The sequence below is a fragment of the Punica granatum genome, chromosome 1 (assembly GCF_007655135.1).
Source record: "Punica granatum isolate Tunisia-2019 chromosome 1, ASM765513v2, whole genome shotgun sequence".
Taxonomy (NCBI): domain Eukaryota; kingdom Viridiplantae; phylum Streptophyta; class Magnoliopsida; order Myrtales; family Lythraceae; genus Punica; species Punica granatum.
Window position 1 is genome coordinate 46,841,561 of NC_045127.1, and position 17,946 is coordinate 46,859,506.

General features: G+C 39.8%; 1 protein-coding gene and 1 long non-coding RNA gene across 2 annotated transcripts; both read left to right on the forward strand.

Moving 5' to 3' along the window:
• Window positions 1-2,028: 2,028 nt before the first annotated feature.
• On the forward strand, window positions 2,029-4,938 carry LOC116195894. The gene is made up of 2 exons (XR_004154729.1): window positions 2,029-4,583; window positions 4,693-4,938. It is a non-coding gene; the product is annotated as an uncharacterized LOC116195894 (long non-coding RNA).
• Window positions 4,939-16,039: 11,101 nt separating this feature from the next.
• Window positions 16,040-17,585, forward strand: LOC116206784. The gene is made up of 4 exons (XM_031539592.1): window positions 16,040-16,062; window positions 16,383-16,581; window positions 16,704-16,877; window positions 16,965-17,585. Exons 1-4 carry the CDS (start codon window positions 16,040-16,042, stop codon window positions 17,583-17,585), a joined length of 1,017 nt encoding a protein of 338 aa, XP_031395452.1.
• Window positions 17,586-17,946: the final 361 nt, after the last annotated feature.

Genomic DNA, 17,946 nt, shown 5'->3' on the forward strand with positions numbered 1-17,946 from the left:
ACAAAACAAACCATCAGTTTTCTAAATTGTTTCAAAAATGACATCCGTTATAAATTCCGTCAATTTTACATACATAAACTGTTAACTTCAGACATAAATTAATAAATAAATAGGATAGGTTAAATAAAAAAATTCAAATTTTCAAAAAAGTCTCAATTTCATCATAAATTTGATATGTAATGAAAAAGGCCATATGGTTTATCATATGATGTATAAACTTTGTGGGTCCCGTGAAGTCCACGTAGGCAGATAGACGGGAAACTTAACAGAATGGTAACGGAAGGTCAAATTTGAGACAATTATTAAAACATGTGATTTTTTTTATTACAAAACAAAATTTAGGACAAAATTGAAATGTTTTACAAAACTTAAGGGCCTGTTTGGTTTCGCAATTGTATTTTAGAATCACAATTCTAACTTAATTCTATCCACTACAAAACAAAATAACTCATACAAAGTCAAAGAGTGAGTCCCATTTTTATCACTTTTTCCCACAACAAAACAACATAACTCATACAAAGTCAAAGGGTGGGCCCCATTTATACCACTCAAAATCAAAATCAAAATCTGATTTTAAAATCATACTATGAAACCAAACACCACCTAAGTTTTTTTGTGCAATTTGCCCAAATATTTTTTCAAAAAAATAATTTTTTGGAATTAAATTAAATCGTAGAAAAATTGAAAAAAATATTGAACTAAATTGGGGGAGGGGCAATGGGCTTGACCTCGATCACCACCTCTCCGGTGAGTTCCCCAGCGTGCCCTGAAGTCGCTAGCGACCTTGCTTGGGTAGTGGTGACCACCGTCAGGCTACCATCGCCCTCTCTCCCTCCTCTTCTCTCTCTTTCTTCTTGATAGTGAGAGAGAGAGGAGGAGGGAGAGAGGGGCGGTGGTGGCCTAATGCTAACCATCATCGACCCAATCGAGATTGCTAGTCAGCTCACTGCCCAAGCAAGGTCCACAATGGCCTTCGAGCAAATCGGCGATTTGCCGGAGAGGTGGTGGACAGCATGAAACTCATTGTTCCTCTTATTTGTCTTCCAAGAATTATGCAAGTTGAATGGCATGCTTTGAAAGTTTGAAGAAAAAGTAAGGGTATTTCGTCCTTTCGCATGGTTTATTATCCTAATTTGAGTGTAACACATCCCTAAGCCGGATTATTTTCTTAAGGCAATATCTTGTCCTATCCTGATCATTATCCTATCCTGGTCTCCACCAAACATAAGATAAGGATTTATTAAATCCTATCCTGATCTATATCGTGGGGGCTAAACATGGCCTAGGTTAAGTAGGATAAATGGAATGAGAGTATCTCCTTCCAGATCTCTTTCACTCCCTCCTTCTCTTTCTCGTTCTACTTCATCTTCCTCCCTTTCCCTCAAGCAATTATTCCAAACAAGGGAGACCACTCTCCCTCCAAATCCTCTCTCTCCCTCTATCTCCAAATCATTCCTCCAAACATGATGTAAATCCTCCTTTCCGAAATATATATGTTCATCCATATTTGAGCTTCATCATCATAATTAAATGAATATTCTACCATCTAATATCTATTGTAAAATGAAGAAGAGTTGGCCCAGAAGAAGGAATTAGACTGGGTTTCAAATCTTGTTGAGAATATGTGAGAAGTAATTCTCATGAATGTGCTAAGTCCAGTATGGATTGGACCGGCTGGAAGAGGACTTAGGTTGTTCTTTAAGTCCAAAATCTTTCTATCATTATAGGGCAAAAACTATACTCACGTGGCCGCACATATGTATATCACGTTATGTCTTATGTGTTATCCTATTAATAGTCCCAAATTGAGTGATCTAACAAAGTTAAAGACAATTGCCCTTCTCGATATCTAGGTGAAATATGGGATTAATATGCAAATATCAAAAGGGTAATTACTAATTCTACGATGGGTGGGATTAAAATTACATAAACCTCATGCACTAAAGTGCAATTTGAGGGGTTATGGTTCCCGAGCTGTATGTTAAATAGAACAATTTACTGAAACTCCATTACTTAGATAATCAAACAACTCACACTCTTAACGTACCAGCTTGAAAGACCATGAACTCAATGAAGCCTCACGCTATAAATTCAGGTACGCTTCCAACTGATCGATTTCTCAATAGATTCATCATGTATGATATTAAGATTAAGTAATCTAGTTCAAACAAGTGGTATCAGAGCGGCACATGCTTTGAACTGTTGAGAAATTAAGATTCATAAAATCAGGGTTGTGGTTTTTAATTCGGATTAAAGCTAATTCAGTGAAATTATGTTTTGATTGCTATTATTCTGTGATTAATTTTTGTGATCAAGGCTTAATCAGCCGGATTAGAGTTTTCAGAGCCTCTGTTGGCCGCGGTCAGCCCTCGGGCTGCCGAAGGAGGCGGCCACAGAGCAACTCCTGCTGTCGAGTATGGTGGTGGATCGTCCCTATGGGTCGACCGAGAGCACTGCAATGACCAGTGGTGGTCGCGGGCTGCGGCTCGCTGGCTTATGCTTGTCGATAACGACTCCAACGAGTCGGGATCGTGGTCGCCCGTCATCGATTGGACTCCACTGAGCCGGGATGGAATCGAGGGCCAACAATCGTGGCTCGTGTCTTCTGGGCATGGGTAGCTGCTTGCAAGTCACGGTTTAGTCTCCCCGACTCCAGCCATCGCGGTCCCGGAGCTGGACACCTGCTCGAACCCGAGCCATCCCATTCCTCTTCTTGATGTCTGTCTCTCTCTCTCTAACTCAGTCTAGCCTCGATGATCACGGCAGCACGTTGCCGCAGCCGTCGCCAGCATAATGGTGGCCGTGATCAGCTGTAGCAGGGGCGCTAGTGTCTCGGGAGGTGAGGGGCAGCTAGGGGGTGCGTGGGAGGGAAAAGCGCTACGGTTTCGGGGCTGAGAGTGAGGAGTCGGGCGAAGAAGGTGAAGTTGGCCCGTCCTGGGTCGATTTCGGTTTCACCCGACCCAGCTTCGGCTCGCTCCGGTTTTAAGTCCGACCCGATCCAGTTTAATCTGATTTGGGTTTCGGTCCAACAGGAAATTAATCAGGCATTTCAGTCATTCTGGGCTGGGCTGGGCTCAAGCCCATTCGATGATTGACTGATCCAATCAAAGTTTGACTGAACTGGGCGATTTTGATCGGTTTGGTCTATTTGACCGATCCGGTTAGAATTTGTCAGGTTCGGTTGAATTTTAAATCGACTCAAGCCCATTCAGTCCGGTTAAGGACCAATTAAGTCTGGTTCAGATTAATTAACTCCAGTTTATGCTTGATTTTTGGTGTTCTAGGCCCGATTTTGGGCATTTCAGATCTAATTTTGACCGGGTTTTTAGGTCTGAAAAATAAATTAATTGCATTTTTCTGGAATATCTAATATTCGGAATAGGTTAACTAAAGCAACATCTCGCCAAAGCAAACTTTCTTGTGTAGATTAATTTATTTGGAATATAAGATGTCTGTGTGTATGGAATTTCTTGCAAGTAGTGATCGGCCCAAAGGACGGTTACTATTTGTGGTAATAAATGTGAGACTATCGTAAGGTTTTTCATGTGAACATTAAGTCGGCCCAAAGGAAGGCTTATTGTTTGATATGTTGATTGTCTGTATTTGATTACTGCACTGAGAGTACCACTTATAAGTTGACACTTCCTATCCAAAGATGGAATGTCAATGTTGTGCTGGGTATTTTATAATGGGACCTGCCATTATTTATCTATTTGCATATGGTTATATTGATTTTTTGAGCTAACTATATTTTTCCTCTATTTGTTCTCTGTTTAGTCAATACTTATGTTACCTCCATGAATGTTGTGCTTAGTTCCATTCCTATGCTAAATGGTACGAACTTTAAGGCTTGGAAGGAGAACGTTTCGATCATTCTTGACTGCATGGATCTAGACTTGGCACTTCGGATAGATCAGCCTATAGCTTTTACAGCTGTAAGTTCCCCTAAGGAGAAAAAGGGAATATGAGCGGTGGGAACGATCTAATCACCTGAGTTTGATGATCATGAAGTGATCCATCCCATAAAGTTTCTTGGGCGCTATGTCTAAAGAGACTGATGTCAAATCGTTCCTTGCTGCCATTTAAAAGCGTTTCGAGAGAAACGAAAAGGTTGAGGCCAACACGCTCTTAGTGAATATCGTCTCAATGAGGTATAACGGCAAGGGGAACATAAGGGAGTACATCATGAAGATGTCAAATTTTGCTTCCAAGCTTAAAGCACTAAAGTTAGATCTAACATATTACGTCCTTGTGAATCTAGTTTTGATCTCTCTCCCTGCACAGTTCAACCAGTTTAAAGTCAGTTATAACCGCCAAAAGAAGAAATGGAGCCTCAATGAGCGCAGTTTCCATTGTGTGCAAGAGGAGGACAAGTTGAAGCATGATAAGACAAAGAATGTTCATTTGGCATCGACCTCTAAGTACAATAGCAAGAAAAGGAAAAAAGGGTAAGGTAGCTGTGGGTGCCCCAAAACAACTAAAGAAGCATAAGCAATAGGCTAATGATGCTTGTTACTTTTGCAAGAAGAGTGGGCACTTGAAGAAGGATTGTACCAAGTATCACGCTTGGCGTACTAAGAAAGGTACACTTCTCACTTTAGTTTGTTCTGAGGTTAATTTAACTTCTATACGTAGACATACTTGGTGAATAGATTCAGGAGCCATTACTCATATAAGTGTGTCTATTCAAAGTTGCTTGAGCTGCAGAGCGCCAAGTGATGCTGAAAGATTCATCTATGTGGGCGATGGCAAATCAGTTGAAGTTGAGGCCATTGGCACATTTAGGTTATTATTAAGGACTGGTTGTTATTTAGACCTGAAAGAGACTTTTGTTGTCCCGTTTTTCAGACAGAATTTGGTTTCTACTTTTATATTGGACAAAACTGGTTACTCTTGTTCATTTGGAAATAGTCAGTTCAGTCTTTTTCTTGGTTCAAATATTGTTGGCATCAATTCTTTATCTGGTTATGATAACCTTTATTTCCTCGATACTGGTGCCTAATTTAATGAAACCTTGCATATAAGCTTGCGTGGTACGAAGTGTAAATTAACTGACAAGAATTTTGCCACTTTATGGCACAAGCGTTTAGGTCACATATCCAAACAACGGATAGAGAGACTCGTGTTAGATGGAATTCTCGATATTCCTAATTTGGCAGAGTTTAAGGTCCGCGTTGAGTGCATAAAGGGGAAACAGACAAATTAAGGAGATTAGATGCTAGTCAAAGTTCAAACGTCTTAGAACTTATACATACGGACATTTGTGGACCTTTCCCTACAACTGCTTGGAATGGTCAACAATATTTAATTTCGTTCATAGATGACCACTCTCGATATAGATACATCTATCTAATCAGTGAGAAGTCTCAAGTACTGGACGTGTTAAAGTCTTATAAGGCCGAGGTTGAAAACCAACTTGGCAAGAAGATTAAAGTTGTTAGGTCTGATCGTGGTGGTGAATACTACAATAGATATGACATATCAGGTGAATAATGTCCATGAACTTTTACCAGATTCCTAGAGAAATGTTGTATCATCATACAGTATACCATGTCGAGCCGTCCTAGCATGAATGATGTCGCTGAGAAACGAAATAGGACACTTAAAGATATGGTAAGGAGCATGATTAGTCATTCCACCTTACCAAAATCCCTCTGAGGGAAGGCACTAAAGACTGCAATGTACTTACTTAACAGAGTGCCATCTAAAGCAGTACCTGAAACCCCATATGAACTCTGAACGAGCAAAAAGCCCAACTTAAAGCATTTTGCACATTTGGGATTGTCCAGTTGAGGTAAGGCCATATAGGTCGAATGAAAAGAAACTGGACTTAAGAACGATTAGTTGCTATTTTGTTGGCTACTCTGAAAGATACAGGAGTTACAAGTTTTATGATCCCTCTACTAGGTCATTCTTTGAGATAGGAAATGCCCAATTCTTTGAGGATGTTGAATTTTGGGGGGGAGGGGGGTTGTGTGTGTGGGGCAAGGAGAGAGAATAAGGTAAAAGATTTTGTCTTGAAAGAGGAATTTGTTTCTCTTCCTGCAGTTGTTGCTCCTGATATTGACTGGGTAGCAAATTCGGAACAAAAAGTTAATATTGAATTGCTCCCCACTCAACCTCAAAAGGTTTCAGAAGAACAAATTTAATAGGCTCAAGAACATGTGCCATTAAAGAGATCCACTCGAGAAAGGATAAGTGCAATTCCGAATGATTATATTTTATTTCTTCAAGAGCATGAAGTTGACATTTTACTGATGGAAGATGACCCGATCAACGTCCGTCAAGCTATGCAGAGTTCTAATTCTTAAAAGTGGATCGATGCTATGAATGAAGAGATGAAGTCTATGGCTAACAACGTCGTTTGGGATCTTGTCCCATTGCCCGAAGGTGTCAAACCCATTGGTTCTAAATGGATATTTGAGACTAAGAGGGATTCAAAGGATAATGTAGAAAGATATAAGACTCATCTTGTGCTAAAGGCTTTACTCAAAAGGAATGAATTGACTATAAAGAGACATTCTCTCTGATTTCCTCGAAAGACTCTTTTAGGATTATAATGGCACTTGTGGCTCATTTTGATCTTGAGTTGCATCAAATGGATGTAAAGATAATGTTTCTCAATGGTGACATTGATGAAAAAAATTATATGGTGCAACCAGAAAACCTTGTGCCAGGAGACCCAAGGAAGGTGGTTTGCAAACTAAAGAAATCTATCTATGGGCTAAAGCAAACATCTCGTCATTGGTATCATAAATTTCATTAATTGATTATCATATTTGGTTTTGAGATAAATGCAGTTGATGAATGCATGTACCATAAGTTAAGTGAGAGCAAGTATATTTTCCTAGCTTTGTTCGTCGATGATATATTGCTTGCATGTAACGATATAGGCTTATTTCATGAAACCAATAGATTTCTTTTGGAGAAATTCAAGATGAAAGATCTTGGGGACGCCTCTTTTATATTAAGGATCCAGATACATCAAGATCGTTCTCGAGGTATTATAGGATTATCACAAAAGAGCTATATCGAGAAGGTTTTGATGAGATTCGACATGAAGGATTGCAGACTAGGAGATACCCCTGTTACTAAAGAAGACAACTTTAGTCTTAGCCATTGCCCCAAGAAGTGAGTTTGAAAAGAAAGAAATGTAGAAGATTCCCTATGCATCTGCAATGGGGAGTCTGATGTATCCGCAGGTATGTATGCGTTCGGATATTGCTTACATAGTTAGGATGTTGTGGAGGTACTTGAGTAATCCAGGCGTGGATTATTGGAAATCAGCCAAACGGGTTCTGCGGTATCTACAGAGAACAAAGCTTTTCATGCTCACTTATAGGAGATCAGATCAGCCAAAGATCATAGGATATTCTAATTCTAATTTCGCTGAATGCAAAGACAGCCGGAAATTTATGTCCGGCTATGTTTATCTGCTGGCTGGAGGAGCCATTTCCTGGAATAATGCTAAGCATACGCATTATTGGATGCGAAATTTTGTCACAGGGCTACAAATTTTGGATAGCATTGAAAAACCACTGAGGCTATTATGTAACAATAACTCTGCAGTTTTATATTACAATAACAACATGAGCTCTTCGAAGTCTAAGTAAATCGCTATCAAGTTCCCGGCTGTTAAAGAAAGAATTCACAGTGGCTAGCTATCTGTAGAGCATATTGGTACAACTTCCATGCTTGCCTATCCGCTCACTAAATATTTGCCACCGTCTATCTTTTACGGGCATGTAGCTCGTATGGGTGTTATGTCTAGTGAGGACACTATGGTTTTGTGGGAGGCCGTACTATTTCCATACCATTCGATTGTACTAGTACATTATGGTTTATATGGTTTATTCATAATACAATTTATGGGGCATTTCACTCTGAATTAAATATTATTTGATCTCACTAAGAAATACACTGGAGCAGTTGAAAATAGTCATGTTTGGATCACATTGCATATAATTTGCATATTGTGCACCCATATTTGATTTATGTCATTGGATATGTTAATATACGTGATCATTGATGGGTCTAGCCACAATAAATGTTTGTGAAGATCGCTTTGGTCCTATGTTGATATGTTCAATGGACCAGATTGTTTGAGATGTTTGTCAGGATAATAATTAGAAGTATTCATAAGGCAAATTGTAATACGTCACTTTTCCATTATATATATGTCTGCCCAAGCGGGAGATTATTGAATTTTATTTCAACGATGTGGCCCAACATATGTATATCACGGTATGTATTATGTGTTATCCTATTAATAGACCTAAATTGAGTGATCTAATAAATTTAAAGACAATTGGCCTTTTCGATATCTCGGTAAAATGTGGAATTAATGTGCAAATACCAAAATGATAATTACTAATTCTACGATGGGCGGAATCAGAATTACATGAACCTCATGCACTAAAGTGCAATTTGATGGGGTTATGGACCCCGAACCGTACGTTAAAATAGAACAATATACTAAGGCCCCATTACTTAGAGAATTGAACAGCCCACACTATTAACGTACCGACTTTGAAGATCACGAACCTGATACAACCTCACGCTATGGATTCAGGTACGTTTCCTACTAATCGATTTCTCAACGGATTCATCATGTGTGATCTTAGGGATTCAGTAATTCGGTTCTAACATATAGCGCAAAAACTATACTCATGGTAAAGATCGAGAGTAATAGAAAGCTTATTGTTAAACTCCTAATTCAAAATGATGGTATCCATTCGGTTAATTTAAATTCACAATTACATGGGTCAATCGCAAAAATGAACCCGGGAACCTAGATTTCGAGGCACTAAAAGATACTTTATTTATTTGCCCTCATATGGAGTTTGCAAATGGAACTAGGTGATGGCTCTCCAAGAATGCAACGAAACTATTGTAGCAATATCGTAGAATTCTCAATCTGTCATTTCAACCTTAGAGATGATTTTATAATAGTAATAGTTTTTGGAACAATGATTTTCATCATGTGGAGTACTTTATCAGTAGAATATTAAAGAGCGCCATTTAAGAGATATTGAAAATATGTATATCAATCGAGGTTTTATAAGAGATTAGATAACACAATCTGTCACCTCAGGTTTTTGAATTGAAAATCTGTCCAATCTCTTATAGGTCTTATAGAAATTTTAGAGATGGAGAAGTTTGAGTCCATTTATAATCATTTCTCACGGATGTTGGACCATTTCAATCAAATGAAGGCCAACGATGAGACTTATCACAAACTAATAAATCTTGGGAACAATTCAAAGATTCCCATCATGGGGAAGGGGACGCTCAATATAAAGTCGAAGGACGAGCTAAAATCAATGCATCTCCAACATATTATGCTCTCGGTCTTCAAGAGAAGACCTTGAGAATGGGACAATTTTCTGAGCGTGGCTATCGCATGGAGATTAAGGATGGGTTTTGTACGACTCAAGACAATAACAAGGCTTGACTACAAAGATGAAAAATGACTCGCAATCGCCTTTACCCTTTGTATATTAAGTCTGCCACCTCGTGTCTTAGTGCTTCGATTCAAGACTCCTCCTGGCTATGTTACAAGAGGTTTAGCCATGTGAACTTTGATATCTTGAAGTTGTTCTGGCATAAGAAGAGGGTACACGGACTATTGAGACTTTCTTTTCAAAGGAAAATGTGAACTATACTTGATTAAGAAGAATTGAAAATATGTTGTGTTCCTTTTTTTAGCTTTTGTTATTCTTGTATTAAGCCATACACCCTTCCTTATAACCGAAATATATATAGGCTCATTTCCTTGATTTCTATCTAATTTACTGTGGCTAGGTGCCCAGGCTAAAACTTACATCCAGCGCAAAAGCATATGTTGAACAAATGTAAATGATATGTGTGAAGTGTCAATAGTAGAGTTAAAGCCTCACGTCTCATAATTCAATAATTCAGAACTTAAAATGGTACTAAAATCTATGGAAGCATCATATCGTATTTAGCACAATCGCAATCGTTGTTGTACTAACTCCTATTTTTATATGTTGCATTTAGTCATGAATGACTAAACATTCAAATCTTTATTAATGAGAAAAAGATATTTTTGGTCCCATAAGTTTGGTTTTCAATCAATTTTCGTCTTATAAGTTTTAAAAGTATCGAATCAGTCCTATATTTCTGCTTCATAAGGTAATTTTGGTCCATTCCGTGATTTATAGGACCAAAAATGCTTTTCTTTTTAAAACTTGTAGGACCGCATTTTAATTGAAAGCCAACTTATAAGATCAAAAATGTCTTTTATAAAACTTATAGGACCGAAATTTTCTTACGAAACAAATGTATAGGATTGTTTCAACACTTTTAAAACTTATAGAACCAAAATTGACTAAAAGCCAACTATTTTTTTCCCCCTTTATCAATCATGAATGAGTGACTAAGTAATCAAAACTCAATTTTCCTAGCATAACTTCAATTTTGCTAGCATAAGTTCAAGTAGTCAAACACTAATGCAAGTGATTTGGACTAAGAAAGATATAAATAGTAGATTTCTAGAACTTGACCACGTGTATCACTTTTAATAAGAAAGGGGTGGGTTTCACCTAGCTACTTGCAGAGGGGTATATTCTTCCATTTTTCTTTCATTTTTTTTTAATTACGAAAGTCTCATGAGTTTAATATAATAAAATTATAATAACTAATAAAGGAAAACAACTACTTTCTCCATGAGAAGTGAATTGAGAACCATTTAATTATCAGGCGAATGTATATGTCATTATGCTACATCATGTTTCTGAGTGCATAATCTAGTTTTATGGCAGGTTGAGAAAATTACTCATCAATGCGTGATCTCTTGACGTGTATATATGTATATATGTATATACGTATGTATTTCATGCATGTATATATTTGTGTGTGTTTTTGTGTTCTTTTCCTTTTCTTATGAGTAATAGTTACAAACTTCATATTCTTCCAACATGACCAATTTCCTAGACTAAAATCGTCCTATCCGAAATATATTTTCACTCACGCTTGAGCTTAATCATCATCGTTAAAGGAGTATTCATTCATCTAATATATCTATTGTAAAGATTGAGAAGAGTTGACTAATATGTCAAAGGAATTAGGTTGGGTTCAAATCTTATTGGAAGTCCGTGAAAATAATTCTCATGAAGGTGATGGTTCTGTCATAGATGAGTTGAGCCTACTTGGACCAGCTGGGAGAAGAATTAGGTTGTGATTTAAGCCTAGAAACCCTCGACAAGTATACGGTAAAAAAAAAATCTATTCATGATAGAGATCGAAGCAACATAAATCTCTTGGTTAAACTAATAATCCAAATGATGGTATCCATTTTGTTGGTTAAATTAACACACACTTAGTTTTTCCTCAACCAGATAAGCTGGGACCGTAAGATCATGATGTTATTTCATAGTTACGTCAATTAGTCAAATACAATCAATTAGCTGCAACAATGCCAAACATAAACATAACCTCACCAAGATATATAGATATAGCTGATTTCTAGCATCGAATATCGGACGGACTTGAGAACATTGAATGCTGGCTTGATCTTTCGTGATTGCTTAGAGTTAGGGCACCAAAGAAGACATGTGAATGTAATGTCGCTACCCCATCACATATGTATATATATTCACCTACAATGTTCCTTCATCCAGATCAACGTGCAGATTCTGCGACACATTAGAAAGTGTTATTGCTGAAACATTTACTATCTGTTTCTCCAGCAAAAGAACCATTCTATATGTTTTATCTATATGTATATCTGTGTAGATATATGTAGACGGCAGAAGTTCTAGGAATATTGCTAGTTTAATGAATAGCACTGCAGGCGTTTCTCAGCAGGGAAATAGAGATATTATTGTCGATCAGTTTATGAACCTAACCAGGTGAAAACAAACTTTAACACCTTGTCTTGTAGGATGTATCCAAACCAGCAGCCTGTTAACCGCTTTGATGTTTTTCGTTGCCGGTTTGTGAAATTGGAGAATCTTTCGGCGATTATCTCTTTCGCTGCTCTCGCCCTAATCCCGGGAACCAATTCTGCGATTCAGTGGCCGGGGATCGGGAGCTTTGTATTATTTGCAGATGATAAGGTCGCTCTCTCCTCACAAGGATATACCGGTGTGCGCGATTCTTATCCACGCACAGTGTTGATTTTATGACCATCGATCAGTTGGGCGATTCTGTAGGTTTTTCGCTAAAACAATACGGATTGGGTATAGCATATACTAAAAAGAAATTATTGATTGCATCTTCTTCATATATCTATGTCAGCATTTGCTCCTGTTGTAACCAATCCGATGCTTTACAGATAAGATAATTATCCCAGTCCACAAGTGTGCCCGATGAAGCATAGACCGATAAATGCCTACGTACTTTGTGTAGGCTCAACCCAACATTGTAATGGGTCCATTTATCTTCTGAGGCACTAGACAATGGGACAATTGTTGAGCTGGACAAGAATGGACTTTTTATTTATGAATGAAAGGAGGCAAGATTGCAAAATCTTTCGATGATATCTCTTTCGTTGCTCTTGCTATAATCGCGGGAACCAATTCTACAATGCAAAGGCCCGGGAGCATTATTTGCAGATGATAGGATCATTCTCTCCTCACGAGGATATTTCGGTGTGCATAGTTCTTATTATCCACACACGATATTGATTATATGACAATCGATCAGTTGTGGTTGTAGTTTTCTGGTAAAACAGTATGGAGCTAGCATAGAGCGCTGAACAGTAAATCATTGATCGCACCTTCATCGAATATCTTGTTAGGATGGGTTCAACTACTTGTTGTGGCTGTTAGTATTAGCTCCTATCATAATCAATTCGATGCGTATCAGATAATATAAATGTCCCAGTCCACAAGTGCGCACGATGAAGCATAAACCCGATAAGTACCTGAGTAGTTTGTCTAGGCTCAACCCGATATTATTGTTATGGGCCACTTATCGTGGAGGCCCTAGACAATGGGCCTAGCTCTTTAGACAAGGTTGCCCATTGTTGAGCTAGCCAAGAATGGAGTTGTATGGGAAAATAGTACAATTATTATCAGAAAGCAGTCTTGAGGTTGGTTACGAGACCAGGGAAACCTCTTGAGAGAGAGAGAGAGAGAGAGAGAGAGAGAGGCTGGGGAAACCAATTCCGTTTTAAGCTTTAACGCGTTAGGTGATGTGCCACGTCATTAAGACATTGCGAATACTGACCTAGAGAAAGAAACCAACTATGAAGGCTCGATTACTTGTTCGTGGGCTAAGAAGACCCATTTGGTGCAAGTTAAGGCAACCTAGAGATGTGAAGGCTCTAGATTTGTCTAGAAAGTCAATTAATATAATTAAGTATAGTTGGGTGGTTGCATTAATGTAATCTTCTAGCAGAGTTAATGTGTCTGGGTAGTTGGGGAATTTTTAGACAAATTTTGGAATTAATATTTAGCTGGTATTGTTCCTCAATGGTCTTCTATAAATAGGGCCTTTAGTATGTAATGAAGCAAGTGATGTTGAATGTGAATTCAGTTCTGGTATTCTCCAGATCTCTATCTTCTCCTGGACTTATCTTTTAGGTGTTCTTCCTAGAAGTGGCGTCCAATCCCCTTGAGTCGACTGAGGCGAGTCATCTTATCGAGTCAATCCGAGCGGAGTTCATCATATTGGTATCACAGCTAAAGTTCCCAGAAAATTTGTTGAAAAGCCATGTCTGACAGTGGTGAGATTTAGACCTACCTTGCGGTTTAAGCCTCCAACAAACCAAGATTATGAATCTTTAGCACAGCAACGAGGAGCTCCGCATGCACTTAGACCAGCTTGTACGTATGGTGGAGAGGCTTGCCGTGCAACAACCTCAGTAACGAAGAGTCAATCATGAAGAGGAAAATGAGACTAACAACCTGGAGGACTTCGACGAGCCCCTAGACGTGCCACGGCAGCGCCGACCACCAAGGCCTTCTGGAAACATCGAGATGAAGATTTCGCCCTTCAAGGGGACCAGCTCTCTTGAAGAGTACTTGGAATGGGTGCAGGGCGTTGAGAAGGTTTTCGAGTGCCAGAATTACACCAAGGGCCAAAAGGTAAAGCTAGCTATTATGGAGTTCACCAATTATGTCAATCTTTGGTAGGAGAATGTGAAGGCACAAAGACAGCGTGAAGGTGAAGGGCTTGTGGTGACTTGGCAACTTATGAACAGGTTGATGGAAAAGGGGTTTGTCATTCAGTATTACAAGCAGGAGTTGTTCCTTAACTTGCAGACCTTACAACAAGGAGCATACTATGTAGAAGATTATGTGAAAGAGTTTGAGATGTTAATGATGCGGCGCGATCTGCAAGAGCCACAAGAGCATACCATTGCCCGGTTCATCGACAACCTAAGATTCCGTGGAGTTGTAGCCGTATGCTACATTGGATGATGTGATTACAATGGTTATCAAGGTTGAGAGGCAGAGGAGGAGAGGCACGTCCGGGGGAAACAAGCCCAACGTCCCTTCTTCTTCTTATTCTTCCTTTGTTCCTAAATCGACCCAAAAGCTTGAGGAGAAGAAAGAACCAGCCGTGGAAGCTGCAGTCGGGAAAGGAAAGAAGACCGCTTTGGATACTTCAAATGCTTGGGATTTGGCCATATTGCCTCCTAATGCCCCAACAAGAAGGTGATGATTGTTCGAGGGTCAGTCAAAGAAGTTGTCAGTAAGGATGAATCAGACCGGGAGACGGAAGAGGATGAAAAGCATAATGCAAATCCAAAGGAAGGGAGCTACTCATCATTTGACGTAACCTTACAGTACAAGCGGGTAGAGAAGAAGAACAACGGGAAAACATCTTCCACACGCAGTGCAACAATAATGGCAAGGTAAGTGCTATGATTATTGATGGAGGAAGTTGTACAAATGTGGCTTCTACCACTTTGGTGTCGAAGTTAAATCTTGCTACCACAAAGCATCCGCGGCCTTATCATCTGCAATGACTGAAGAGTGAGGGAGACATACAAATTTCCGAGCAGGTGAAAGTACCATTCACCATCAAGGTTTATAAGGATGAAGTCATTTGTGATAGCCCATGAGTGCCACCCATGTGCTGTTCGGGCGACCGTGGCAATTCGATTGAGAAGTTGTTCATAACACCAATTCGGTCTTTAAGGATGATAAGCGGGTACTTTGACTCCAATCAGTCATTCTAAAGTCCTATAAGATCATTTGGTGATTGGCAAAGCGTCCAAGGAGAATCTTTTGGCCAACAGGGGGGAAGTCGTACGTTCGTTGCTTTCTAATGAAATTGTCTATTTGCTGGTAGCGAAGGAAGTTTCTGGTGAAGGAGAGTCTGATCACTCGAAGTTAAAGGAAGTATTGGAACAATTTTCTAATGTCTTTCCAGAAGAACTCCCAGCGGGTTGCCTCCAATTCGAGGTATTGAGCATCATATTGATCTCATTCCATAGCCGACTCTACCTAACATACCAGCTTACAGATGCAATCCCGAATAAGCCAAGGAACTCCAGCAGCAGGTCATGGAGTTTATGGAGAAGGGCTATGTTCGGGAATCCATGAGTCTGTGCGTTGTTCTAGCCCTTTTGGTGCCCAAGGAGGATAGAACTTTGAGTATATGCGTTAATAGCGAGCTGTCAACAAGATTACTGTGAAGTACCGCTACCCAATCCCATGGCTTGATGACATGTTAGGCGAGTTGCAAGATGCTATGATCTTTTCGAAGATTGATCTTAAAAGCAAGTATCATCAAATTCGGATGAATGAAGGGGACGAGTGGAAGACTGCCTTCAAGATGAAGTTTGGCCTATACATGTGGACAGCCATATCTTTTGGCTTATCTAATGCCCCCAGCACATTCATGCGGTTGATGAATCACGTCTTGAGGAAGTTTATTGGCAGATTTGTTATCGTTTATTTTGATGATATACTTGTGTATAGTAGGGAAATCGATGAATACCTGGAGCACCTTAAACAAGTGTTTACTCTGCTTCAAGAGGAGAAGTTGTACGCCAATCTCCAGAAGTACAGCTTCTGCAAGGATCGCATAATCTTCCTGGGCTAAGTCATTTCACGGGATAATGTGGAGGTGGATGAACAGAAGGTATGTGCCATCAAGGAGTGGCCAATTCCGTCCAGCATTGCTGAAGTCCGGAGTTTCCATCATTTAGCCTCTTTCTATCGACGCTTCGTCAAAAACTTCAGCACCATTGTAGACATTATTACATAGTGCATGAAGAAGGATAATTAGTTTATCTAGACTAAAACACCGCTACGAAGTTTCGATTTAATCAAGTAGAAGCTCAACTAGGCTCCTATACTTGAGCTGCTAGATTTCTCAAAAACCTTTGAGGTGGAGTACGACGCATCATGAATCGACATAGCTATTCTCCAGCAAGATAGACGTCATATCGCCTATTTTAGTGAGAAGTTGAGTGGTCCTCGCCTCAACTACTCGACTTACGACAAAGAATCCTATGCGTTGACTCAGGCATCAGAGACCTTGCGTTATTATTTACTGCCCAAGGAGTTCGTGATTCACACCGATCATGAGTCACTTAGGCATTTGAAGGGGAAAATGAAGCTAAATTGGAGGCATGCCAAGAGGATGGAGTTTTTGGAGGTTTTCCCTACGTGATCAAATACAAGAAGGGTAACGTAAATATTGGGGCAAATGCGCTCTCGTGAAGGTATGCCTTAATCTTTATGCTTAACACAAGACAATTGGGATTCCATTTTATGAAGGATTTATACAAAGATGACCTGCAGTTTGCAAAGATATATAAAGAATGCCCACAAGGTGCAAATGAGGGTTATTTTCAGCACAAGGGGTATCTCTTCCGTTCTGGCCGACTGTGCTTCCCTCTAATTCCATTCGTGAGCTGTTGGATCATGAAGCTCATAATGGAGGTCCCGCAGGTCATTTTAGGGAAAGGAAGACGCTAGAAGCCTTGAAAGATCATTTCTATTGGCCAGCTATGATTCGATACTTTAACAAGATCGTAGAGAGGTGTGTCACTTGCAAAAAGGCGAAGAACCAAGAAAAGGCGCAGGGATTATACATGCCACTGCCCGTTCCAGATCACGCATGGAAGCATGTACTTTATTCTTGACTTGCCGAGGACTCAGAGGGGAAAGGAATTGGTGATAGTGGTCATGAATCATTTTTCTAAAACGTCACACTTCATCCCATGCCGCAGGACAGACGACACAAGCAATGTAGCTGATCTGCTCTTCAAGGAGATCGTTCGCTTGCACGGGGTACCATTAAGTATTGTCTCTGACCATGATGCTAAGTTCTTGAGTTATTTCTGGAAGACCTTATGGAGGAAGCTGGGAACCAAGCTGCTATTCGGCATGACCTGCCTCTCACAAACTGATGGCCAAATCGAAGTGGTAAATCGATCCCTTTCAACTTTGCTTCGAACAGGGGTTAATAAGAACTTGAAGAACTGGGATGAATGCCTAGCTTACGTGGAGTTTGCTTATAACCGCTGTGTTCACCGCACAACAGGGCACTCACCCTTCGAGGTGGTATGTGGTTTCAATCCAACCACTTCGTTGGACTTGGTACCACTTCCAGTTGGCGAAAGGGGTTGTTGGATGGATCCAAGAAGGCCGAGCTAGTTAAAGCAATGCATAAGAAGATTCGAGCTCAAATTGAGAAGAAGAACGAGAGGCATATGCAAGTGTTGCGAACAAGCGAAGGAAACCAATTTCGCTCGAGCCAGGAGACCTTGTCTGGGTTAACCAAAGGAAGTCCAAGCTGATGCCAGAGTTGATGGTCCTTTCAGGGTCATTGAGAAAGTAAATGACAATGCCTACAAACTGGACTTGCGGGTTACATACAATGTAAGTCCAACTTTCAACGTTCAAGATCTTATGCCCTACCTGTGAGATAGCTTGGGAGAAGAAGAAGGCGTGGATTTGTGGGCAAATCTTCTCTAGCAAGGGGAGGATGAAGAGAGAGAGACCAACTATAAAGGCC

What these genes read in the sequence shown, in the direction of transcription:
- LOC116206784 (XM_031539592.1), top strand. Translation starts at nt 16,040, where the DNA reads ATGTGGAGGTGGATGAACAGAAG. An exon ending in TGGAGGTGGATGAACAGAAG is followed by an intron (nt 16,063 to 16,382) that starts GTATGTGCCATC and finishes CGCCTATTTTAG; the next exon opens with TGAGAAGTTGAGTGGTCCTC. An exon ending in AGAGGATGGAGTTTTTGGAG is followed by an intron (nt 16,582 to 16,703) that starts GTTTTCCCTACG and finishes CATTTTATGAAG; the next exon opens with GATTTATACAAAGATGACCT.